The sequence below is a fragment of the Calonectris borealis genome, chromosome 2 (assembly GCF_964195595.1).
Source record: "Calonectris borealis chromosome 2, bCalBor7.hap1.2, whole genome shotgun sequence".
Taxonomy (NCBI): domain Eukaryota; kingdom Metazoa; phylum Chordata; class Aves; order Procellariiformes; family Procellariidae; genus Calonectris; species Calonectris borealis.
In genome coordinates this window covers 164,637,535-164,654,946 of record NC_134313.1, presented here as the reverse complement: position 1 = coordinate 164,654,946, position 17,412 = coordinate 164,637,535, and the positions used below count along the sequence as shown (strand labels likewise).

Below are 17,412 nucleotides of genomic sequence, written 5' to 3'. Positions count from 1 at the left end.
CCGGCTCCCACATGCCCATCTACGCACGTTAAGAGATGGTGACCACCACATACGTGAGCTGCGGCCTTTTATGCCTCTCTCTCTCCCCAGGTCCCACCTTTATTAATCCTATGTTTGTGCAGAAAAGCCTTGAAAGCTAAAGGAAGAGCCTTTGAATGAGGGGAGCAGGAGCAGTTCTCTACTACCACTGAGCCACGGCTCACCAGGGACAGACTGGATAGATTACAGGGGAGCTTCTGGGAGAGTATTAGACACCAAATCCTGCTGCTTCACAACCAGCTGCTTCTCTGCCTTCCCAAAATGTACGTGCAATGATACATTACCTTGTCGTGGAAAGCTGTGATCAGCCAGAGCTCTGTCTCTAGGTTTGTCCCTCTTTTCTCTGCTGCGATAAATTGCAAAAGGTTTTCATGCTTCATGCCAGGAGTATTGAAAATCTCCCTCTCGCTCTGCCAAGATTGCTTATCCTAAAGCAGGGAGAAATGCACCATCAAAGATCACGCTTCTCTTTAAAGCAAACAGCTCCTTCAGCTCAGTCAGAGCTGCTCATGTTCCTCTTAATATCATCCTCTGGCGTTAGTATGTGATGTATCCCTTCAAAATGAGGCTGTTTTCCTAAAAGGTAGATGCTGGAGAAAGACTGGAAGTTGCTGTTCTCAGTCTCCCTTCTCCAAAATCATCCTCAGCTATTCCTAAAGCACATGTGTGGGGAGGGGGGGGAATCCACACCCAGCCTCAGCGAGAAATAAGATTTGTCAAGATTTCCTAAAGATGCTTGCAAGAATAAAGCCTGTGCATACAGCACCCAGATCTGCATGGTAGCTGTAATTGTTACGATTGCAAAATCTAATCTAGGCTCTATTGAATATTTACTAGCAGGTCACAGCTGGCTTGGACGGAAGATGTGCACATCTCCTTTAGCAACGCTAGGACAACAAATACGAGGCAAAAAATTAACGAAGAAAGAGATAGCAGAGGAGCACAAAGATGTTTCAGTCATTCTTCTTTCATTTGACTTTTGATTGCTTTTCTCCTTCCATCTGCAATTCCTAGAGAGTCAAGTCAGGAGTGTTCAAAGGTTTCCTAGAGCGGAAGACGTGAGCTGACAGAAACGCTGCAGTGCAATTAGCTTGCACAGCGCCGGGGCTGTGCCTCTGTGAGCTGTAAACTGTTTGCTGGGTTCGGGTCCGGATTTATCATCTACCTAGGCAGGACACACAAAGCCAGGGCTTTGGTCCTTTTGTGTGCATTTCGGGCATTGCAGCTGCACGCTGCCTCGCTGAACTTTAACAACACGGACATTTGCAGCGAAGTGAAAATACCCTGTAGATTTCAAAATGTGCTCGTTTTTGCCTTTCTTGCAACAACTATTACTACAGGAAGCATTTGGTAACGAGGTAACACAGAGAAAAGTGTAGGGAGGGCGGGTCCTTGAACTTTTTACCCCAGCAGAAGAGTCCAAATGCACCGTTGTTATGGTCTTAAAAACACCTCCATAGGCACTTAGAGCATCTCAGCACCGGTGAGGAAGCCCGGCGAGTGAGAACCTAATGCAATGCCCTTCTCACCTGAATAGGGAAGATTTTCACTGCTACGTAGTCATTCATCAGCTGAGCCTTCCACACGCAGCCAAAGCGTCCCCTCGCCTTGATCTCCAAGAGCTGCAGAGGCTTTAGGCCAACCAGGGGAGAAGGGGGTGGTGGGCCAGGGTCCTGCACGAGAGAAAAAACATTGTCACCAGCTGAAGCTGGACTGTAAAACAAAGGGAGGGGAGGAATGGAGAGATTGCATATGGGGAAAGAGGTGTAAAGAAGTGACATTTTATTTAATTCAAATTATTTACATGTACTGTTTGCAGCAAGAGCAGCCTGAAATTCCCTATCTTGCTCTGTAGGGTATTTGTGTAGAACATATACAACAATTTACGCCTCCAAGTGTCACTTTGTGTGTCGAACAACTGCCTGCCATCCTCTGGCAAAACCTGAATTCTCCTATGTTTTCAAAGCAAGAGCTATTTTGGGCTGTAAAACACCGATGACCTCAAGGCTATCTCCTGCCAAAAGTAGGAACTTTTTGATCTTTGTGACCCAACAGCCAACTACACCTAAAACCTCCCCCTGCTTTGCACTTCATTAGGCGTGTTTCACATAACCCTAGCGATGGGCAGTAAACAGGTCTGTCAGCATCGTAAAGATCCTATCTGTTTAAACTCCGCATTTGTCCAGGAGAACAACGCAACCCTGCAGGACGCGTGGGGTTGGAGCTCTGTCCTATCTGCTTTCAGATGGGGAAGGTTCACATATGGGCTGTCGTGGGCAGAGGAGGGAGGGAGATGTAGCTGCTCGGCCCTTCAGAAGAAACCAGAAGGCTCAGGGCTCAGCAGAGCCAGCAAGGACCAGTTCCCGACGGCTTTGGGCCATGAGGATGACCTCCTGCATGCATTCTCTGATGGCTCATAAAAACTGAGCTTCAACAGGGAAAGCATCTCCCCTCGCCCCATAAAGCTGGTAGGAACTTTATCATCTCTCTGATCTCTACTGCTCTGCAAAGTTGGCTGAAATCAGGCAACGGGTTTGAGAATTTGGGGGGAAGGGTAGCCACCAAGCAGGGCTGTGTAACTCCATCCCTTAGGAATCTCCCACATGGTGGGAAGTCCGTCTAAACCTATCAGCCTCACAGGGAAGTCAACTGTACCACCAACTTCAAAAAGATAGAGAAGAAAAGTTAGGTCACCTGAGAAGAGTGAAGCAGAAGTGGATGTGAACATATACTGAGCAGCCTCTGTGCCTTTTGTAAGGTGCAAATAAAGGGGAGCGACCCCCTCACCTCATTAATGTCGACGTGCCCGTAGGGAGGCTTGCGGTGACGGTACATCCAGAAGGCCAAGAGGATGGCCATGGAGAGGACAGCGATGGGGAGCAGCGAGTACACCAGGATGTTGAGCAGGGAGGGCGTTGGCGGCGGCGGCTCGTATATGACTGTGAGAAAAGAGCAGGGTAAATGAGGGAAAGGACCCTTCAGGCATGCAACAGCACTGTCAGCTACACGTCCAGATGCAACCAAACCCCATCCTTCCTTCTACTCCGAAGTTGACAAGGCTTAGTGACATGTCCCATCACACCCAAGAGTATTCAGAATGCTCCGCGGTTTACTCTTTTCCATACGGCTAGTAGTAATGGAGTTACAATGGTCCAAACCACACTTTGCAAGCCGAGCCTCCATCTGACCTTTATTTAAGATGGGTATTTCTTGCTGGGGTACATAAAAGCAGAAAATTTCCTCCTCTTAACCGTTCCGAATGTATTAAACGAGCACGAAATCCCTCGCAGCGTTGCTTTGTCTTTTACAGTGATTGACAAGATGTCAGTTTTTAGTAAAATGCTGCCGGAGCCACAATCAAATGCACTATTCCCACAGTAGTTCTTGTTCCAAATTACATCAGTGCAGTTGAGACACAAACAATGGGAATACTAAATGGAGCCATGTTGCTATGTTGGAGACAGGGAAGGAAAAAATAGCAAGACTTGCCAAATTAAACAAAAAACTGTGAGAGAAAGAATATTTGCTACTAGGTTGCTACGGGTACATTAATAACAGGAGATAATAAAACCCATGTAAACAATTAAAAACCTAACAGGAAAGCCCAGGAAAATCTGATAATGGTCTACTGGAACATCTCAGTAAATGCAGGTAGCTGATAGTAAAAGAAACCAGCCTAAGAAAAAGATCCACCTGCTTTAATAATTTTTATTGAATGATACTTTAGCAAGCCTACAGCTAAAAGAATCATCATTTTTCTATTAGCCTCTGAAGAAGGACCTGCTATTACTTTTCTTCCTTGAAGTATATCCACAAACTCTGAAAGCTGACACACATACCCATTCCCTTTCAATCCCCAGACCAAGAAAAGGCCAATCAAATACAAAAATCCTTGATGCCCAAGATATTTGGAGACCTATGACCTATGAAAATTAATGAAGAAGGTGTCAAATACCTTTTAAGAGTCTGAGTTGATCCATACTGTATAAATCACAGCGCCCTCTTCCCCTTGCGAGGGATTTTGTTTTGTAAGAGCCCGCTGTGAACGTCCACCACAAAGAGAATCTAAGCCTTACTGATGGCATACGAGGTGTTGGTACAACACACTTTACCCCCAGAGTGAAACAACATTAAAAAACTATTCTTGAAGATTTCCAGCAGAAGGATTTCTAGCCTTTGTAACCAAAATGGTACTTTGTGTCCTGTCAGATGTATTTTTCTAACTTAACATCCAACAACTCAAAGTCATCACAAACTGGGAGACCCCAACTCCCCGTCCACCCAGTCACTTACCTTCTGGGCCGGTGACTTCAGGCAAATGGGTAAATTTCTCATTGCAATAGTTGCCCTCGCAGCAGCAGAAAAACACTTGAGGGTTTTCTTCTGTGGCTACGCACTCCTGCCTGCGTCAGGGAGGGACAGAGACGGCAATGAAGGGAAGAGAAAAAACAACGTCAGCCATCTCCTGCCTCGTCTTTGGGAGCCACCCTGCCCCGAATCATCTTCTCCACGCGCCTTCTCCTGCTGCTGAGCTGCACAGATCGGCAGTCTCCACTTAGAGAAAACAACTTGGCATTCAAATACCCCAGTGGATAGCAAAGATCCTTGAAAAGACCGTAAAGGAAACAAATGCTTCCATATGTACCAAAGGCATTAGATGGCGAGTAATAAATAACAGCCGCCGCCGCTAACTGAATGAGAAGCAGAAAAAAGATGGAGAGATGCCTCCTTCCCTGAACAGTGTCTTTCCCGCAGCCCGTATGTATGCTGTCAGGGGAGAGGAGTATTTGATCATGCAATTAAAGATTGTGCCGTAAAGCACATATGACGAGGGCTGAGCTAAGACCGCTCTCACAGCCTTGAGCATCACTATACCCACTAGAAGGGCACCAGATACCAGCAGCAACAACAGTCCTGCTGCAGGCAGGAGGAAGGCTGGGGTTTTTTTTAAAGTTTAATTTTCAAGTGTCATCTCCTTCTCCTTTAAAAAACTTATTCCTGCACAAAAGCCTTTAAGAAAATCAGGTCGCAGCTCTCACTTTTCATATTTGCCTCTTATCCAGGTAGTGCTACAGCCTTCTCAGCACCGAGGTTTCCTTCCACTCCATGCAAGGCGTTAGGGGACTTCCACGGATCAGACCAACTCCACTTCCACACATCCTCCCTCTCCCACAGATCAATGCCAAAAGAGACGTGCAGTGATTTCTGCAGTGCTCTAACCGTCATTTCTTTCTCTTTCTTAAACGCCTGCTTCCCTTCCCCGCCACCTTTTGCTGCGTTACCCTCTGCGTTTAGCTATTAGGGCTGCAGAGCTGCTCTCCGCAGAGAACTGTATCAAACTATTTCCTGAAGCCCAGCTAAATTATATGCATAACTTCCTTCCTTCGACCACTCGGAGGAAGTAGCAAAACAATCATATGTGTTTGACATTATTACTCATTTATGAACCCATGCCAAGCCTCCCTTTCTGTGGTATCACTGACATACTGCCACGAGAAGAACGGAAAGGGCTCTCTTCAATCATAACACAGGGTCGGTTTTGGTGCTTTATTCCTTTTCGGGAAAAAAAAAGCTGAAACGCCTCCTGCAAGGTCTCAGCTGGGAAGCACTTGGTTTGTTTTTCAGGTTTTTATTTTTTTAAACTTCAAAGATAAAAAGCAGCTATTTGACTTATTCAAATGAACAAAGATGTTTCAACAAGTTAAGCAATGTTTCCAGATGCTTTTTCGTGAAATCAGATAACAAGCCGTTTGGATTTAACAGCATCAGTATTGGAGTCTTCAATAGAAAACACATCCTTTGCTAAATCTGTTGGTTAAGAAATCAAGCTAATGAGTGAAAACAGCCTGCTCCACATCTGCAATTCATTATCCCTGTCTTTGAGTTGGTGTGCGCTCAGGGCAGCCATCCAGGTACATATGACATGTTATACTTAGCAAATATTACAAATGAGACAGTGGGAGAGAATGACACATTTTTCTATGGCAGCGAGGGCACGTTGCGTAGCGGCTCACGTGCTCTTCCAAGGAACGTGAACACAACCTCTCCGGTGGGGCTGTGTAAATAAACGAAGAGCACACAAGTCGATTTTTAAACACTACCTTTTTCCTATAGCCTTAGATGTATGTATGCCACGTTTTTGCTTCCTTAAGATAAAGAACAGAGTAAGGAACCATCACCCTCAACGTCCCAACCCTTGCACTCCTGACTTTTTCACCTTCCAGCGACAAGGAGGCAGCGCTCGGCATGGACCAGCACGTGCTGCCTGCGCTAGGAGTGGAGCTGCAGCCTGGCAGGACAGGACCGTGCTATCTGCAAAAGGGGACACTTTTGCAGATACAGGTAGAGGTGCATCTCCCGAGGCTGCACCCAGAGCTCAGCATCCAAAGGTGCTGAGAACAGAGACAGAAAGGGCATCAGCACAGCACCGTCAATCAAAAAATCATCTTTTTAGCCATTTTTGCCATCTTGGGATGCAACACTACCTGCATGAAAGACTGACGAGGGCACTCAAAGGAAGAAAAAAAAAAAAAGACTCCATTTAAACAGCCTTTATTTAATTAAAGCTAACCTTTATTTCAAATGTTGCTTTCAACACTTGTACTGTGTGTTAATTCTCAGAAGATCTTTTAGCTTTGCCCTGGAACTGCGGCTTTGAAGAATTCAGGATAATGGATGCTCAACCCCAAGACTGCAAAAAGGCTTGCGAGGAGCCCTGGAAACTTTTTACTGTTGTAACAGAGCAACACATTATGACAAAGTTTAAGAACCACTACATCCCTGCACGGAGACACTCAGTGACAATACAAGTGTCACTGTATACGAGAGCAGGCTCTGAAAGGAGAAATCTGTTTACAGTAAACACTTCTGCTTGGAAGTAGGAAACTAGAGTGACCTTCTGTTCTCAGAAGGATCGGCATTAAGATGACTAATGGGCCAAGGAGGATTGATTTATCGGGAAAGAATAAAAATTTCACTATATATAGAGCTTGGCCACGCAACTGGCAAGGGAATAGGTGTGGTGGGAAAATAACCCCAGCGCTAATAATAGAAGGAAGATGAGGAACGACTCACAGTCGGGATAAGCTAAGACAACGGGCACAAAAGCAGGGATGGTGTACAGCGCCGAAGGGAGAAAACTCTCCAGTCATGGGACAAATCGAGTCCCAGCTTAAGCCCCATGGCTTAGGAACTGATGTCCTAAAACTTTTAGAATAAGAAGCTACAAAGATGCACAGCTAGGAATTGCACAAAGGTGAGATCAACCTACATTGGTATTACACCAAGGGAAATCCTTGAATTTTATGTTCTGTTAATCCTTATTGAAAGGGTTGGGTTTGGGTTGGTCGGTTGGTCATTGAGGTTTTTTTAACAGAAACACTGAGTCCAGAGTTACTGAGCATTGTCCTTTTAAACTGTGAAACTTCAGAGGGCTATTTTCTTTTGCTGTAATTCCTTTCCCCTCTGTAGAATTGCATCAAGGGAAATGAGAAAAGACTAGTTTATTTTCCCAGCTATTTAATGAGGCTGGAGCCTTCGTACTAGAAAACCTCGCTCCTTTTCTTGCTACAGGCAGCGACACACAAACGCGTGTATTGCTTTTGCTGCCCCACTCTTTCTCCTGGCCCGTCTCTTAATTCAGCCAAAGAACAGAAAAACTTTTTGCAACCTCACCAACGCCAGACTATCTCAACCTCTAACTACCCCCAGATATCTGTGCTTTTCTAGAGAGCTCCAAATGATTCCAAGTTTTCCTTTGTATCGCCAAATGCTCTTGGAAGAACATATTGCTCTTCATTTGATGGTACAGGACACGTTTTTCAACGCATGCCAGAATTATCAAAGCTTTGCTAAAGAAAAAAAAAAAACCAACAAAAAAAACCTAAAAGTGCCTTTTGCAGCTTCTATTTAGAAAGTCAAGGCAGATAAGACAATTCTGAAAGCTGCATTAGCAACAGAAGTAATTACAGGGGATGAATGGGCCAATTGACTTGGACTCCCTTTCTTTTCCTCGATGCAAAAATCACGAGCCTTTGCACTTAGAGGAACAATTAAACCTGCGTTCAGAAAAAACAGTTAGGCTATTACCTGTCATAACAGTTGAAGTCGTCTAACCAGCAGCCTTTCTTCACCAGCTCGATGGAGCCCGAGTTGTTTCTCCAGGAGGCGTAGCAGTGGAGCCGCTTGTCCTTCTCCCCCTCGCAGCGCTCCACGCCGCTCTGGTTGGTCTTCTCCAACTCCCAGTTGGCGTTGTAGTAAATGCATTCCCTTGTCTCAGCCTCCCCATGGCCCGGTCCTGAAGCAAAATTTAAACCCCAAGTACATTCAAAGCAAAATCAGAAACAGATCCCGGGAGTCGCATCTCCACGTGGCTTTGCTTTAGGTGATGCATACATTTGCCTCCCTGGGAGCTACGCGGCTCATCGATGTGCGGTTTCAGCATGGTGTGGAGGGTTATTGTCCTTTGCTGGTGTGAGGTGGGGAACAGAGAGGTCAGGTTTGCCTAGGTTCACAACAGGAGCTCATGGTGAAGTCAAGAGTCCAGCTGAGACCTCCCCCCAGGTCTCCTCTGGCCAGGGCTTCAGCCACAGGAGCCTAACAGAGGGATGTACAAGGCAACCCATAAACAGTATTTTCTAACCACAGAAACCCTGCTTAGGAAAGGCAACCTCCTGGGGTGCTACTTGCCGCTTGCTGGGATGTCACACAACGGAGTTACCCTCCCTCTCTGCCAATATTTTGGGAAACACCACCTAAAAATAAATGGTTTCTTACGTAGGTAGGATATAACTGAGAACAGATAATATTCATCCTGCAGAGGAGGGCCAAACCAGTGCCTATTCCACACTTAGATCCCAGTTCAGGCTTATTTCTTTACTGAAAGAGTGGTCAGGCCTTGGAACAGGCTGCCCAGGGAAGTGGTGGAGTCACCAACCCTGGAAGTATTTAAAAGACGCGGCGCTTAGGGACATGGTTTAGTGGGCATGGTGGTGTTGGGTTGACGGTTGGACTTGATGATCTTGGAGGTCTTTCCCAACCTTAATGATTCTATGATTCTATGATTCTATTTGGATAAATGCCCATGTTTTTAGCTGTGGTTGACACAGCTCACGCTGCCTCTCCACCCAAGCAAGACCTTCAGCAAAAACCAACTCCATTCCCTGAACAACTCTGGCCACCGCAAATGGGACGTTCAGCCACCACAAACCAAGGAGTCTCTACAGCCCTTGGGTCTTTCCCCCATTAGAGTCTTGTACCAAAGGACCGAGGAGTTCCTACTGCCCCAAGCGAAACAATTCCCACACGGCCACCACGGCACAGAACTGAAACACAGATTACAGACACATCCATTAAAAACAGAGTCAAGTAAGGGAACACTGATATCTGCAGGTGACCTGTTTTGTCCTAAGCCTTAGAAATCCTCTCTTCATTTGGAAATATTCTGCTTTATGGCATTTTGAGGATGAGTTTAAAATGAGAAGAAGGCGGCAACAAACACACGACATGTAAGCAGACACCCAGAAAAGGTACCATGAAGCTCGTGATTTTGTAAATCCTGAGATGCCCTGCAGCCATCTCTCTTTGGGATTACCCAACCCAAGGCAAGGTCAGACCTGACCGTTATTTTGATGGATTGCCATCATGGAAAATGTAGGTATCCCAATAAAATGTGTTGACAACTGGGTAGCAAACATGAATGTGTCCCGCAGGATGGTGAAATGAAAGCGCTGCGCTCCCAGAATAGCCAGACCTTTGCAAAACGCCGAACTAAGTTTCTGGCTGGAAAATTTTGCAGTGCTTTCACGACTCTATCTTCTTCAAAGGCCGTGCAACCTTTAATGTTGAGATTAAGGCAGTTGGGGCCATGTCTGGACAATATAAATACAACCCAGCCTGTGATTTCCACTCAATATGGTAAACCAGCTACTTCTGAAAGGTCTCTCCAAGGTGATACAATTCAGTCTGCATAAGAAACTGAGCAGTGAGTGCCTTACAGCCGGCAGAGAAAACACCCAGCCTGGGCACAGGCACCGGCTCCAGGCCCAGGATACCTTCATCGTTTCCATACCTGAACACCCATCCACTCCTGATGTAAGTACCCTCACAACACCCAGCCGGAGAAGGGAGTATTACTCCCACCTGAAGATCCAACACGCCAAGATTAAATGACTTGTCCCAAGTGAGCAGGATGCCGGGGGAAGCCTGACCTGCCTTTCCACAGCCTGCAACTCTTCAAGTTGCCAAGTCTCCAAGCTGGTACCTGGTGGCAGGATTCACCTCCAATTTTGCAGTGCATGGAGAGCACTTTGGAGATGGCGCATGAGCTAGAGATTGCTTTCAAGCTATTGAATGTAGCCTGATCTGCTGTAGGGAATCAACCTTCTGCTGCCACAAGGCATCAAGCAAGGAGTACAGATGACCTGGCACAGAGCAGAACTGGAACTGCACGAAGGTTGCAGGAGAAACCATAGTTTCTGCACAAGCTAGGGGTGATGGGTCCAACCTGTCCCTGCTACTGATACCTGGACTCAGCGATGGATAATTTTCATGGTACGGAGCAAATTCATCAGACTAGGAAGATCTCTTTGCAAGTTGAAGAGGTGTTCAATCCCTCAATAACACTTTTTTGGGGAAGAATGTTTAATCTGCATTGTGGGACAGACTGAAAGGGAGGAAGGGTATGAGAAAGTCATAAAGCTGACTTCTGAAACTGGAAATCATATTCAAAGCACATACAAACAAGAGCTCAATTTCAGTAGCACCTGCAGGTTTTATCGGCACTTGCAAAGCTCCATCTGAGTTTTCCTCTGACAAGTTGCTTACTATAATAAAAACAACTTACTGATATCCCTCAACACAGAACAGCGTCAATATTGACACTCCTTGTTAAAGCCTTGATATTTGTTCTCTTGATACTTACACCACGCTTTGTTAGGGCAGATTAAGCATTTTTGCTAAATACCGGTTAAATCAGCAGGAAAGCGAAGGAGCATTGTCTTGTGTGCGGGACGGGCGATATCTTTTTATTTATAAAGGAACGAGTAAATATCTTAGCTTCATTGTAATACTTCACATGGCTCCCAGCTGATACCTGATAACTAATACTCACGGTCACCTTCTGATCCAGTCCTTGAAATACATTTCGTAATATCATTTCCATCATCCCAAACCGAATCTCGCTTTTGCTCTAGATGGAAATTTCCTCTCCCTCCCCAACCCCATCTCCCAGAAAGCAGGAAGGTTTAATGAACCATTTGCCTGGGAAACAACCCCAAAATCTAATCCTGGCTCAGCCACCTCCATCTGTAACCTCGAGCAATATTATGTAGCCTCTGTTTTCTCCACCTGCAACGAGAGCCAATGCAATGCACAAAGCTGCAGTGAGATTTGATGTTTTCACTGTGCTTTGAAAAAGGAATGTTAAAAAGATGTGAAGCAGGAGCTATATCGGCTCTGGGACCAGCAAATAGAGTCTGCTAAATCCTGTGCTGAGCCCAGGCTCCCTTCCCCCAAGACAGTTGTCTTTTCTGGAACAAGTTTCAGCTGAAGACTAAGATCTGCTTGCAAACACGCAAACCCAACTCGGCAAACAGCAACCGCGCCAGGAAAAAGGCCTTTCGCAGTTTTTCCCCTGCTGTCAAAGTTTAGATGAATTGAATAAAAGCATGGATAAAGTTTTGGATGACTAAAGACATGCATGTTTTCCTCCAAACAGCTCCTAAGGATGCTTGCATTAAGGAGACACTTTAAAAACCTGCGTGTTTGCTACCTCCTTTCAGATCTTTCTAAGAAGCCGTTTGGTAAGGATCCTCATCCTGCTGGGTGCTCAGGACTGCAAGAAACCCTTTCATTTGTGCCCGAGATGGTCTCAGCAGGAAGGGGCACGGCTCCAGGGGTGGGTGTTAATTTACCTGCTGCTTTAGCTCATCAAGAAACACTCACACCTTGCTCTGTAATGGATCACGCAGAGACCAAAGTTTGTAGCTAACTGCCTTCTCTGCGCTTGCTGTGTTAAAACCCTCAATTGAATGGAGGGAGGGGGAATTGAAACTGGGTTTTGTCCCTTTGAGGGAGATCGGTGGGGTGGGGGTGACTAAGAGGAGGAAATCTGAGCTCTGCTCCTGCATCTCCGGGAAGCCATGTAGTTTTTCCTGCCTCTTCTTTCCCCCTTGGGCAATGGGTATGGAAGTGCCTGCTCTCCCAAGGCCACCGGAGGTCTGTAAGAAACACCGAGCTGGACACTTCTGCAGAGCAACACAGGTGGGAGAGGCACAGATCAACCATGTCCTGCTTCTCATTTCAAGTTGCAAGAAAAATTGGGAGGGTATTGCCCCAAAACGGGTGCAGGACACCCTTGTCTCCTTCCACCGGACACAGCTGATGCATTAGCGCAGCGAGGGTTGGGTTGGACTTGAGTGGGCTTCCTTCAACCCACAGCAGCATGACCTGGCTCCAGGGAGGTGTTGAACCAAATCTGAGCAGCTGAGGGAAGGGACAGGATTAATTTTGGCAACAAAAACCTTTTCCTGAAACAAAAGCCTTTGGGTGCAGTCACAAACCACAGCTTGAGATGGACTAAGGGGACTTGTGTCCCCGCCGGTCCTTCCCTCCCCACGATGCTCTTGCTGTCTCCCTCATGCCAGCATGGGCACATCAAAGGAAAGCTCCTGACCTCCTTCATGTGGTCGCATTCCTTGGTAAGGACACCCTTGCTTAGCTTTTGGCAGAAAATCAACAGGACTTGGGTGTAACGAGATATAAATGAGATATAACGAGATATAAACCATTTGCTAAGCAAGTGTTGGAAGACTGCTGTCAGAACTTGGTTCCTTGGGCCCCTGTTCCCCTCCCACCTAACCCAATTCCACCAGCCACAAAGCAAAAGTTGGAAAAAAAAGCTGTTTCCTCCTCAGCAGAGACTCCCATTAGGTACGGGCAAGAGGTACAAAGGCAGGTGGGATCTGCTGGCCCCTGCCACACGTATGCATTTTGCAGGGGAGGTGTTTCAACCACGTCTGCAGAAACTACCGCCGGCAAAACCGCCTCGCTGCATAGGCAGCGATTCGCAGAAAACGCTGAGCAAGCAAACCAGAAGCATGCACGTCGGGCAGGAGCATGGCATCTCCAGCAGCGCAGCCTGCTATCAGCCCCAGTTCTCTCCATGGACAAGAGCCTCGTGTCAGCAGCCGGGGGAAAATGATAAAACATTTTAATACCACGATCCACAAATAGTCATTTAAGGAATAAAGTCTGAAGTCCTGTTTGAAATCGAAGTCTAAGGAAGAATGAGGCTTTGCAGGAGCAGATGGGTTTCTGGCATCCCACTGCATCCACCCAGTGGTCTGGGGATGCCACAGGGTGGCTTCTCCCAACACCTTCCTCGAACAAAAGCCACGCACAAATACCTTAACACAAAATACCACCAAGCCCAAATAACTCCCAAGACATCATGAAGGCAGAAGCAGGCTACCCACCACCACCCATTTTTGGGGTGGAAGTCAACTTTTTGACCTCAGTCCTGAGAAACCATCATTACGCCGATTCCCTTGGGTCAATTTTCTGCTCCAGGTGACCGAAGCACCTCTGGGATTTTGCCAAGCAAAGACCCCCAGCACCTATCCGAGGCACGTAATGATGGGAAGAACAGTCGAAACACCGTGCGACGCGGCAAGACCTCTCTCCTCTACTTGGGAGTTGGAAGGCACAGAGGGAGCTCATTAAAAGGGGTCCTCTTGAACTGAAGGACTTCAGCCTGCTGAGGCATGGGACCTTGCTGCTGATCTGAGACTAAACTCTGCTCTCCTATTTGGAGCTGCCGACAGATCACGGAGGCTGTGTCATTATCCAACAGCTGCTAAATTATAGCCAAGATCCAGTGTAGCAACTCCAGGTCTAGGTGTTAGCAGTTGCTGGGCTCCTAACTCATAATTAGATACATAGGGAATATCTTCCCCAAGGCTGAAGGCTGCTATAAATCTCAGCTCTTTATCTCCGCCTGTCCCCTTTTTAAAACCTAAAATGAAAGTATATACAAAAAGATGGGATGTGTCAAAATAGTCTGCATAAACATGGAGTGATTTACCAGACAGTCTGTTTGCCTAACTGTCAAAACCACCGGGCTTTATACATGAAACTGTGTATGCAACTGAAGTTATTTGCAAACACTTAGTTATGTCCCTATATAGCTATTTGTACATGTAATTTTATAATATAAAATGACAGAGATTGTACATTGAATTGGGGTAATTGCCCTCTAATTTGGAGGGTAATTGCATGTAGCAATTAAGCAACTGCGGATGCATTCTTGCATGTGTGATTATGAAAGTCGGGCCCTTTGTTTGAGGTTTGGGTTTGTTTTCAAGAGCTATCCCTCAAACCACGGCATGGTTGAGCAGAGCTGGGAAATAAGAGGCTGCTGGGCGCTCACCTTGCAGCGCAGCCTCTGCTGGCATCAGCCACTTCAGCACCAGCTCACGCCTGCCCCTTCCCAGTGCTCAGCGCCTGCGGGGATGCTAAACCAGCCGCCTCCGAACCTGGGGCACATCCTTCAGGACCTGACACGATCAGGTCCCCCAGATCATGGGACCATGATCTAAGCATGCGTAGAGCACACTGGGAGGCACTGGTGGGGAGGGAAAGGCAGGGGAAGAGGGCTGCTGCCCCCCCAGCTCTCCCTCTCCCAGACACCTGCCCAGAACTTACGTGCAGGACTGCAGATTAAAGAAATTCAAATAGTTATTGCTAGCATTTTGGATCCCAAAATCAAGCCAGAGGAAGGCTTGCAACTGGGAAAGTTTGGAAAATGTTGCTCTAGAGAGACCACCCAGTTGCATCTCTACAGAGCCGATAACGAATCCGCAATTAGTAAGTGTTGCTCCAGCACTTATTCCCCAAGCGCAGTGATTTCATTCCTGCCTAAATACGTTTTTAGGCAAAGCATCAAACTAGCGATGACATCTGTGGTTAAGTATGTAACTGTACATGAGGATTTAAAGACTCGTTGCTTGTATACCCCGTTCTTCCACAAAAGCCTTGAAACAGCGGAGCCCCACGTAACAGCAATGAGCCCCGAGAAATGACCCCCTTCCTCCAGCCCAAACTTCACCCTGCTTTGGGGACCCCCATGGCCAGCGCACGCCCCGGCACGGAGCCATCAAATACCCAGGGCTTGCCCCTTCCAGCCAGCTGGATGCAGGGATGGGCAGTGCCCTGGCTTATTAAAAAAGCTGGTAAAGCATCGACTATTTCAAAATGTTTTGGTTTTTAAGCCAGATCAGGTAAAACCAGGCCCGTGCAGCACCGAGAACAGCAACGGTGTAACGCCAAGGGAGGATATTACTTTGAATTTTGTTTTCTGTCAATACATTGGGCATATCCCACAATAAAAGAGCTTGAAGTTTTCTCGTCAATCAATGGCTGTTAATCTATTATCTCAGCGTATATTGCCATGGTAACCTGCAATGATGCCATTGACAACCAGCCTCAAAAGGACAGGAGGCTTTAAGTCATTTTCTTTTAAAATTAAAAAAGGAACTTTAATATTAAGAAATACATCCTCCTTGCTCACCAGGGATGACAACTCCGGGCTTCTATATTCACACCATGACTCACACTTCACAGCTTCCACGGACATCTGTGTAGCAATCCCCCCCCCCATAGATCTCTTTTTTAACTTGGGCTTAACTCAGTAAAAGATAACAAGGAAATTATTCAAAAGAATTAGAGCTTTATTACAATTTTCCCCCAAACTGCTAGTAAAACCTGTTTTGTAAAATATAGGGAGCATGTTTTAAGAGTCATTACTACCAGCTCGGGGAAAGGATGCAATAAAGGTTTAATTCTTTTGAATAATTTCCTTGGTATTTTAAGTGGAACAGGGTGGAGAGAAGAAGGATCCGGAGAAGGACATGCAACATCCCAGCTCCTTACAAATCCGTAAAACCAGGCAGATTCCTGTTTAGGGAAGACGGAGCTGAGTGAGATGACAGCGTTACTCGATTTAGTGAAATACTGAGTGTACACACACACACACAGAGCTGATGAGATTAATCTCTTGGCCCGAAGGGGAGGATCACTCAGGAAAAGATTTAGTAAATCATTCCTCTGGCCAGGCAGAGCGATCCAAGGAGGTTTGGCCAGGTCACCGGCTGGACTGGTGTGCGGCAGGACAGAAACGCTGCCAGCAGTTAATCAATTTTTGGAAGCAGTGCATTTTTGACTTGAACTCAGCTGGTCATTTCTATATTTTATTTAAAGAAGAGATCATTTTAGTTATCCATTAGAAAAATCCTATTTTGTAGCATTTCAGTTAAGGACAAAGCCAAAATGTAATTAGATTTCTCCTTTCGCATCGTTAACTGTATCTGTCTCCCCAAAAAAAAGGTTTTAGTTCTTTAATAAAACCATCAGGGAGATCAATCAAAAGCATTTAATGCTGTGGTGCTTCTGCAGTTCATGTTTAAATGCACTCTGGGTCACAAACGAGGCAATTTGGACAGCAGAGCTCAAACCGGATTAGCAATAACACACAAAAAAGGCCCAATTTCTTTTCCTTTTTTTTTTTTTTAATACAGATACAAACTCCTTCGCTACACCCAAGAGGATAAAAACAAAATCAAGTCAGCCTTGATGAACAGAAAGTTACGCATCCAAAAAGGGCCCCGTCACCGACCGCCTGCCTGCGCGGGGCGGAGGAGAAAGCGTGAAGCTGCAGATCGCCCAGCCAAACCTCCCGAGATGCTGAGATGCATCCATGTGTGACTGTCCCCAAGGATGCCAACCCATGCAGGATCTCTACCACAAGCGTAGCACGCGAATGCCAACCGCTCCTCCATCCACCTTTGCTCATTAGGAGACACCTCCTCGCTTCCTTTCCACCACGACACCAAGAAAATGCCTTGCTCCATATAGGATTTCCATAGAGAAGAGGTTGTGTTTTCCCCCAGACCATGCCTTTTCAAACAAGCATGTAGCTATTTAGATTTTTTTTTTTTCTTAAATTTGAGGTGTGCATTTATAAAAGCATTAAGCAGACCATTTATTTGGCTTGTAACAGCCGTGACTACTCTCTGGCGTGAAAAATGGACCCTCGTGGGCTAATAAGCTGTACAAATAAGCTACCGAGAAGGTTGTCTCAGCCCCCAAACTTTGCAGCTTCAGTGATAGAAAATATTAAGAGTTTAATTACAAGATTAAGATATTTCCAACTACACTTTGAAAAATCAAATACAGGGCAGATTTTGACCAGATGCCACAAATCACTGCATATTTTAATACAGCAAATTCTGAAATGACATTTAAAACATAATCATTTGTTCTCTCCCGTTCTCCTCGGGAGCCAGCATGAGGTCTCCAAAGAGCATGGGAGGAGGA

At 46.1% G+C, this 17,412-nt stretch overlaps 1 protein-coding gene across 3 annotated transcripts in view; it reads right to left on the bottom strand.

Annotated features, from left to right (window-relative positions):
* Nucleotides 1-17,412, bottom strand: part of ACVR2B (activin A receptor type 2B) — a 100,591-nt gene that overhangs the window by 12,438 nt on the left and 70,741 nt on the right. For all 3 annotated transcript variants that reach the window (XM_075144244.1, XM_075144245.1, XM_075144243.1), the window contains 5 exons: nt 8,128-8,335; nt 4,333-4,442; nt 2,827-2,978; nt 1,569-1,712; nt 324-467 (listed from right to left, as the gene is read on the bottom strand). In XM_075144244.1, coding sequence (XP_075000345.1) covers nt 324-467; nt 1,569-1,712; nt 2,827-2,978; nt 4,333-4,442; nt 8,128-8,335 — 758 coding nt within the window. The remainder of the gene's footprint in view (nt 1-323; nt 468-1,568; nt 1,713-2,826; nt 2,979-4,332; nt 4,443-8,127; nt 8,336-17,412) is intronic.